Below are 10,000 nucleotides of genomic sequence, written 5' to 3'. Positions count from 1 at the left end.
ATGTTTTCTAGAATTATGCTAAGTGAAGAACAAAGTACACTGTGTTATTCCCATTTGTTACAACTATGTCCATAATTTACAAGCTGATTATGCAAACCTTATACAAGGGAATTCAGAGAGTAGTTAACCACTATCACAGACTGGTGAATCAACATACATTTTGCCAACTAGATCACTTATATAGTTAGCTAAAAAGATCATCAAGATATAAAACTACATTTAAGTGGGAATTAGATTAGTAGTAAAAAGAAATTTTTAAAGATACTAGTAGTATAAAAGCATTAGGAAACAGCCAAGTATTTTAAATAAGTAACACTTGAATGTGATACAATCTAGATAGAACAGGACAAGAAATATCAGCTTGAGAGTAATACACTCTACAACAATATTTTTCTGTTAAAAGGGGTGTAAGTTATGAGATTTATATAAAGAAAAATACTAAATTTAATATTCTTACTTTTCTTTTCAGTAATATACCTTTTGTTGTTCTCAACAACATTTAATACTCAACAAATTTGTAACTATTTAAATGTGGGCGTTAAAAATTTTCTAAAAAGCTCCTTTGTCTGGGTTTCCAAGAATTTTGAATATGAGATTTTATTTCAGTTGTTTCTCACTAAACAATCATAGTCTATGTTCACACATTTGAATAATTCTATTTTAAAAACATCAATAATTTCTAGGTAAATATATTTCATAGTACATCTGCTTCTCTAAGATATTCTATCAAAATCATTTCAGAAAAAAATACTTTGACATTTCGATAACCCAGGTACAATATGCCATATATACAAAGGCACAGCAATTATTAGAACACATTGATATCTGATAAAAATGATCAAAAAAAGACATAGTGAAAGTTAACTTACTGTTTCTAACTTTAAAATTGTGAAACTCTTGAAATATTTTTAAAAATAATTTTCTTATTTTTCAAACTTAATAAATCTCTATATATTGTGTTTTTGCTCTAGGATGTACTCTAGGATGTACATCAAGGAGGCATCTCATCCCATTCCCATAAGCAGGCTACCAGATGCTGCAAGGGAGGAGAACCAGAAATCTTTGACTTCTGATTTTTATCACTCTACAACTGACACTTGCAGCTGAGATCAGCTAGTCCAGAATTAAAACAAAGAAAAAAAATTATTCTATTCTGTTACCCCTGCACATCTCTGCTAGAACATCAAAAATTATATATCCAGAAAAAGAATTCATTACACTTAGCAATTATCCTAAAAAAAGTGTCAAAGACAATCTACCTATGTTATACTAATCTATACCTACTTAGGTTCATTCAATTTTAAAATCCCGTAACAAGTAGCTTGGACATTGAATTTTTCAAGTTCACCTTTCAAAAACTTAAGGACTGTTTTCTTGACACTGAAAAATTCTAAATCTATTTGAAGACGTCCTCGAAACATAATAATTAAAACCAAAAGCAGTACACCAGTTGCCCATCAAGCAAATTCTGGCTTATTACAAACCCATGTGTCACAGTGTCACTATGCTACATGGGATTACCAAGAGCTGACTTTTTGGCAAGTAAATAACCAGGCATATTTTTCTCTAAAAAGCCTCTGCATATACTGATTCTCCAAACTTAACTCAGTTAGAAAATCAAGAGTGTTAACCATTTACATCACCTGGGAACTTAAGTTAAAATATAAGTGGAAGTTATTTATACCTATTTGTAAAAGTTATTTACTGTTATTTTTTTATTTACAAGGGGGAAAAAAGCATGCCGTAATAAAGTATTAATACCTCTTTCAAGTGGGAGAATAAGAAACTTCCTTAACCTTATTTGAAATAGTCAAAGTAGGTTTCCAAGATGTATAACATGAAATATTCCATGGGAAATGAATTTTATAATTTGACCTAAATTGTTTTGTCCTTCAAAGTTATTTAATTCTTTTGTTTCAAGCAAGTACAATCAAAGCTAGAATTTTGAGTAAAAGGAGACATAAGAATAGAATACAATTCTCTCCAAAGTACTTTTTTTGGGGGGAAAAAGGCATTAACTACTTTTATCATCATAGTACTGCAATCTGAAGCACAGTTCAAAAAGCATTAAAACATTACAATGCTTTAAAATTTATATGTTAAAATTCTCAAACAGAAAAGAAGAGACCAGTTTAAAATTAAATGGTGAAGTGATATAAATGTAACTACAGGTGTAGCTAACAAAATATTAAAAATTTATTCTCGTAGCAGCTCGTTTTAAAGAATAAATACACATCAGAAAATATACTTTCATAAGATTCACAACTATAACTTTACTGATTTTTCCTTCCCTTGGGCATTAAAAATACAAAATTAATCTTTCTTCATTTGACTTTGATCATACCCAAACCCATGCTGCCTATAGAAAATCAGTGACCGAATCCTAAAGGTATCCCTTTACCTCACTGTAGAATTTCCCCAGGCTCCATGCTTGTCTGTGAGAATGTTGATAATTTTCTGGATTAGTTGAGTTGCTGTCACATGGTCTCGATATTTAGCTGCTCTGATCAAATGATCACACATTTTCTCATCTTCTCGTTTGTCCGCAGAATACTGGGCACACAGTGACTTTCATTAAAAGAAAAGAACATAAAACATGTATTAATGCCATAAAAATACAGAATAGCAAAAAAAATACAGAATAGCTTCAAATGTATAACTAAGTAATCTTCAACATGAATCAAACATATTTCAAAGCTGCTTCTATATCCAATGTTAACTAATATCTAATGATCTGCTTTCCCGCTATACATGTCGTATGAGTTAATTTCTATAAGGTCAATAAGATATAGTCAAAAACACATTTAAGGAAAACATAAATAGCATGTAGTCATATGAAAATAGACAGCATTATAAGCAACATGAAAACAAGGTAATTACAAAAGACTCAGTGAATTGATTAAAGAATGCATGAAAAAATTATCTAGGAAGCTTTAAAAGATTGGTGGAATACACAGAATATAGAACCAAAAAGAATTGGCCAATATTGAAATATTTCAGCAAGTACCACATGATCAAGGGCCAATGGTAAAAGTTCAAGTATCAATTAAAGCACTGGCAAAATCTAAGGCCCAAGTATTAATAGGATACAAACTGACATGTTTCAACTAATAGATATAACCCTGGATATTCTTACCAATTTATTCCAGAAAATTTGGAGGACAAATATCTGGCCAAATAACTAGAAGAACTGACTGGAAGAGATCCATATTTGCTCCCATTGTGAAGAAAGACGACCCAACAGAATGGGGAAATTATAAAACAGTATCATTGAAGAACAATTCAAACTTCAAGTTGCTACAATCAAGGATGCTTTAGGCAGAATGTTAAATGATCCAGGAGGTATCAAAAGAAGATGGAAGGAATATACTGAGTCATTGTATAGAAAGGAATTGGCAGATACAGAGGAATTTAATGAAATAACATTTGAGCAAGAGCCTATGGTGATGAAGGAAGAAGTTCAAGGTGCTTTGAAGGAAACAGCAAAACAGTAAGGCCCCCAGAATAGATGGTATACCAATTGACATATTTCAGCTAAAAGATGCTGCCCTGGATGTGCTCACCAAATTGTGCCAAGAAATCTGGAGAACAACCACTTAGCCAACTGACTGGAAGAGATCTATATTTGTTCCCATCCCAAAGAAAGGTGACCCATCAGAGTATGAAAACTATAGAACAATCTCACTGATTTCACATGCAAGTAAGATTCTACTGAAGATTATCCAAAAACGACTGAAACAGCACATCAGCAGAGAACTGCCAGAAGTCCAGGCTGGGCTTAAAAGGGGGTGTGGTACTAGGGATATTGTAGCCGATGTTTTATGGATCTTAGCTGAAAGCAGAGTATACCAGAAGAATGTCTATTATGTGTTTCACTGATTATGCAAAGGCATTTGACTGCGTGGATCATAACAAACTGTGGCTGACTCTGAGAAGAATGGGAATCCCAGAACATTTAATCGTGCTAATGTGAAACCTATACTTTGACGAAGAGGCAGTCATCAGAACAGAGCAGGGCAACACTGAATGGTTCAAAATTGGGAAGGGTGTGCGCCAGGGATGTGTTCTATCTCCATACCTTTTCAACCTGTATACAGATCAGATTATCCGAGAGGCTGGGCTCTACGAGGAGACGCATGGCGTTAGGATTGGTGGAAGATCTATCAACAATCTGCATTATGCAGATGACACAACCTTGCTCGCTGAAACTGAGGAGGACCTCGTGCACTTACTGCAGAGGGTCAAGGACTGCAGCCTTCAGTATGGACTGAGGCTCAATGTCAAGAAGACAAAGATTCTCACCACTGGACCAATTGGTAGCATCAGGATGGATGGCGAAGAGATTGAGATTGTTCACAGCTTCAGTTTGCTTGGCTCCACAGTCAACACTCTTGGAACCAGCAGCCAAGAAATAAAAAAATGTATTGCGATGGGAAAGTCTGCTGTTAGGGACCTCTCTAAAGTACTCAAGAGTAATGGTGTCTCTTTGGAAACAAAGGTGCGCCTGATACAGACCATGGTCTTTGCAATCACTTGTTATGCATCAGAGAGCTGGAAATGACTAGAGAGGACAGAAGGAGAATTGATGCCTTGGAGCTGTGGTGCTGGAGAAGAGTATTGAATGTACCGTGTACTGCCAAAAAAACAAACAGATTCATCCTAGAGAGGGTTAAACCAGGCTACTCCTTGGAGGCAAAGATTCTCGGGCTTCTCCTGACATACTTTGGACATGTTACAAGGAGAGACAGGTCTTTAGAGAGGGACATCATGCTGGGTAGAGTAGAGGGACAGCGCAGGAGGGGAAGACCCTCTATGAGGTGGACTGATTAAGTGACTGGGGTAATCAGGATGGGTGTGTCAGAGGCAATGCGATTGGCACAGGATACAGCAGGGTTTAGGGCTGTTGTACATAGGGTCGCTATGAGTCTAAAACGACTCGACGGCACATAACAACAACAACAGTAAGCCAAATATCGTTAAAGATCATCCAAAACAGTCCAAATGATACAACAACAGAAATGTCTGAAGTTCAAGCAGGATTTAGAAGAGATTGTGGCAACACAGATATCATTGCTACTGTCAGACAGGTCCTGCTGAAGACAGAGACTAAAAGAAGAACGTCTATTTGTGTTTTATTAAATATAAAAAGGCTTTTGTGTGGATCACAAGCTGTAGCTAACATTGAGAAACATAGGAATTCCAGAAAACTTTTCTGTTCACAAGAAACCTAGACCTAGAGTAAGAGGCTGTTGTGCCAGAACAGCAAGAGAACACTACACAGTTTAAAATTAAGAAAGTTATATGTCAGGGTTCTATCTCTCTCCATACCTATTCAGTTATATGTCAGGGTTCTATCTCTCCCCATACCTATTCAATCTATCAGTCTGAAGCAGTGTCCGCAATATCAGATGGAAGACCTTAAGCTGCACCTGGTTCAGGCCATGGTCTTTTCAATAACTTGTTATGCATCTGGAACCTGAACAGTGAATCAGGATAATAGAAGAAAATTCGAAGTCTTTTAGAAAAGAGTACTGAACATCGCATAGACTGCCAAGAAGGTGCAGACAGAGGGTTCCTTGAAGGCAAAGGTGATAAAGCTTCATCTCACACCCTTGTACTGTGACTACTTGGGAAAATTTCCATTTGATATACATTGATACTATATACAACAAATTTAAATTCTCCCCAGTCCTCACAATAAAAATATGTGAGGTGTAGCTTTAGGGTCTCTATCATGGCCTAACGGCATGAAACTATGCTGCTATCCTGAAGGCATGTGGTTCAACCCCACAAACTGCTCTGTGGCAGAAGGATGGGCAATCTTCTCCTGTACAATTAAGTGCCTCTTAAAACCCACTGAAGGATCAGCTATGGGGTGGTTCTGACTCCATGGTATATAATAACAACAATAAGGGTCTCTGAAAATTGGAACAGACTAGATACATTAACAACAAAAAGTTATAAAAAGAGAGTTGAAATATTGTTTGTATACAGTGAAATATCAAGGAAAGTTTTAAGTAGAAGAATTATATGGTTGATTCACATATTAAAACAACCACTAGAGTGGCAAGAAGCTGTGCCGCAATCCTGAAGGTGCGTGGTTGGAATACACCTTTCTGTGGAAGATGGACAATATCCTCTGTGCAATTAATTGCTTCTGAAAACCCACCTGAGGGTCAGCTCTGGGTCATATTCTACTCAACAGTATACAACATAATTACAATTTAGAGATTAGTAAGTAGGGTAACAGAAAGTAAGAATAAAAACAGATTATTAAACTACTGCAGGGATTCAAAAAAAGAACAATGGAATCTTGTTACAGTAAGCTTAAATAGCTATCAATACTTTAAAAATAAAGTATTTTAAAGCCTAACTGTGGAACATGGACTATCAGTAATTAAATCATTAGAGAGTTTAGCAAAAATGAAGAATTCCAGATTCTACCCCAAACATTCAAAACAAGAATCTGAATTTCATAAGATCTTCAAATTGTTCACCTGCATGTAAAAGTTCAAAAATGGTTATCTAAGTTGCCAGTTTTGTTAAAAAACAAAAGATAGGATTCTTTAGCACCAAGATACAACTAAATTGCTACTTTCCAAGATGTATATTTTCTTTTAGAAATTAGATATGAAGTATCATAATATCATAGTTTATTACTTAATAATTAATTATGTAAGAAACATAAAGAATGACATAAACTTGAACTTTTGTTCTACTGAATGTGTCTATTAGGTTCCATCAATTACATAAATTTCCTCAAACATAAATTTACATGCATGAGCACTTATAGTCACAATAACTGGTAAATAACTGGTTTACTTTTGGAGTAAATATTACAATTGGGTGTGTATGGATAGTCAACACTTTGGGGTTCACTATCTTTTCTACGTCTCTCACTGTGAAGAGGTTGCCAGAACACACTATCGCTGCTGAAGCAATAAGGGATGATCCTGAATACCCTGAAACAGTATGAGCAATTCTATTTTGCACACTTGAGGAAGCCATGTGTTACAACTGACCTGAAGGTAACTAACAAATACAAGATAAAAACACAAAGAGTAAGAGACTGAGGAAATTCTGCCATACACAATGAACATAGAGAGAGTTATATAATAATATGACAGAAAAAAACACTCAGCATCAGATTGGTAGGCAGAGGGAGGGGAACTCCACAGGTTACATTACTAAACTTGCTAATAACTACCAGCTTTAGAGATCAATTTTAAATCTTTAAGTCTCAATGTCCTCACAAAACAGAGTGGTTTGTATTAGCTCTAAGAATTTGCTATCTAAAATATTTGGGGCAACTACTCGGACAATACTGTACTCATACTCAAATTCACTGATACCAAATCCATTTCCAAGGGTGTAAACTGCAATGGAAAGAGGTTACCCATCTTTCTCCCATGGAGTAGCTGGTAGATTTGAACCAACAGAGATGTAGTCTTTTGGTTTGTAATGTAACACCTTACACAGTACACCACTACAGTTCCCCCTATGTACAATATTAAAGTAAATTACATTTATGTAAAAACTGGCATGGAAAAAAATGTCAGAAATTAGATTTATTAGAAATGGAAGAAAAATATCACACTGTAAAATAAAAAAATAAAGACTGAGTCAAACAAATCATAAGAGAGTAAGTACGGTTTTACATAGGATTCAAATAAACAGCAGTTGGATTAGTCATTATTTAAAGGGAAAATAACTTAAAATTAATCCATTATTTAAAATATGTCAACTGATAGTTTCAAAGATTCCACTAAGTACCAAAAAGAACTCTTGTGGTTGTTGTTGTCAGGTGTCATGAAGTCGAATACAAGTCACAGTAAATCCTTTGAACATCAGACCTGAAACTTGCTCTACCCTGTGCCGTCCTCATCACCTCTGATAACTTGTGCCCATTGCCACAGTCACTGTGTCAGTCCCTCTTGGGGGGGATCTTCTTTTCTTTCACTGACCCTCCACCTTTCGAAGCATGAGATCCCTTTCGAAGATAGAGCCTCTTCTAGCAACATGTCCAAAATAGGAGACACGAAGCTTCACCATGTTTGCCTTTAAGAAGTACACTGGCTGCACTTTTTACAAGTATACTTTTCACAAACCTATTTGTTCTTTGGCAATCCATGGGCTATTCAGTACTCTATTCAAACACTACAACTCAAAAACATCAATTTTTCTTCTGTTATCCTTACTGTCCAGCACTTAGATGAGTAAGAGGTGATTCAAAGGTTCACAGCCTCAATCAAGTACTGTTAGTCTTCAAGACATCATTGTTCTTCAGTATGTTGGAGAGATCCCTGACAGCAGATTTGACCAATGTAGTACATCTCCTCATCTCCTGACTGCTGCCATTAAGGATGTTTTTTGAATGCAGATTCTAGTAAGATTGTCAATGACAGTTTTAATCTTTTCTCTGTTTATCATGATAGGGCTTATGGATCCAGGCAAATTTTTGTTCTCTTGATATTGAGATATAATCCATACTAAAGGCTGTAATCTTTGATCTTCTGCAGGAAGTACTTCCTCTTCATTTTGAGCAAGCAAAGATGTGTCATCTGTATTACAAAGATTTTTAATGAAGCTTCCTCTGATGTGATACCACATTCTTTTCCAGAGTCTAAGTTCATCAATTATTTACATAGAATAGTTTCAATATGTAATGACAAAGTATACACCCTGACACATCGTTTATATTTTTAAACCATGACGTTTTCTCAGAGACAACAGCTTTTTGGTCTAGGTGTGCATTTAATATGAGCACAATTAAATGTTCTGGTTTGCCTATTACTCTCAGTGTTAGCCAGTTTGTTGTGATGCACACAGACAAATGTCTTCTATAATCAATAAAACACAAACTAGAATACCATATATCTAGTTTAACAAACCAGTTACACAAAGCGATTTATTCAAATGACTAATAAAAAATAATAATCATTTTTGTATCTTCTATATTTCCTGCTGAATAAATACATAATTTTTTGTCATCTCATCTAACAAATTTCAACTTACTGATAAAAAATTAAAAAATTATTCCTTCATGGTACATTTCCCCATAGAAACATACCTTCATAGTAAACAATACTAAAAGTCCAAAAAGATAAATTAACAGCCCATTATTTCTTTGACTAAAATTTAAATCATTTCACATTCAATAAACCATATAAACAGAAGAAATTATTTCAAAGTTAGCTAGAAAAAAGGTGCAACTTGAAAAACAAGAGTCCAAGGTAAGCTAATCTGTAAAATGGCTTAAAGTGTTCTTTAATGGATCTTCCCTTACAATTTGAACAGCAACTTTTCATATCTGACATAAAATCTATAGATATAAATCACATTAAAGGGCTATTCTTTCCTGATTATCAATCTCTGTCTCTTTGTGGAACATTAGAGTCACATCTGACCTTAAAACATGATAAAAGGAAACCAAATCAGAATATTCTGTAAGCATTTGATAAACTTGCAACTAATTTTTAAAATATCTTTATGATGGACTTTATACATGTTCTTATTAAAGGCCAGCAATAAATTCTATCTATCATTCAGACTCACAAATGAAATATTTGGCTCAATTTAAAATATGGGTTACTTCCCAGTGATATATGTATGCTTGTGTACGTGTGCATGTGTGAGCCTATTTGTGTTTGGGGACTGGGGGAGATAGACAAAGAGACCTTCTCTAAAATACACACTTGCATCTAATTTTTAAAATATTATGTATTTTGATCATAGTCTCATTAAAACCCAAAAGAGATTCGTTATTCCAGTCAAGAAGAGAATATACCCCTTATAAAGAAACACTAATTACTTACCAGTGGTGTATGCACCTATGTGTATGTTTGGAGAGTAAGGGAGATAACTGGAGAGACACAGGGTAAAATTATACCATATTAACAAAATAATGACAAAGCAAAATACTACAATGAAATGTGCGAGGAACTAGAGTCAGAAAATAAAAAGGGCCGAACTCGCTCAGCATTTCTTAAGCTCAAGGAAC

The 10,000-nt window shown here is 34.9% G+C and overlaps 1 protein-coding gene across 1 annotated transcript in view; it reads right to left on the bottom strand.

The window, feature by feature from the left end:
* LRBA (LPS-responsive vesicle trafficking, beach and anchor containing) overlaps positions 1-10,000 on the bottom strand; it is an 874,405-nt gene that overhangs the window by 478,003 nt on the left and 386,402 nt on the right. Inside the window, exon 36 of the mRNA XM_006884505.1 lies at positions 2,402-2,568. Within this exon, the coding sequence (XP_006884567.1) occupies positions 2,402-2,568 (167 nt within the window). The remainder of the gene's footprint in view (positions 1-2,401; positions 2,569-10,000) is intronic.

Source organism: Elephantulus edwardii, unplaced genomic scaffold, assembly GCF_000299155.1.
Source record: "Elephantulus edwardii isolate Elephantulus edwardi_28Jun2011 unplaced genomic scaffold, EleEdw1.0 scaffold00034, whole genome shotgun sequence".
Classification (NCBI taxonomy): domain Eukaryota; kingdom Metazoa; phylum Chordata; class Mammalia; order Macroscelidea; family Macroscelididae; genus Elephantulus; species Elephantulus edwardii.
The sequence above is the reverse complement of the archived record's forward strand: the minus strand, read 5'-3'. Positions and strand labels throughout refer to the sequence as shown.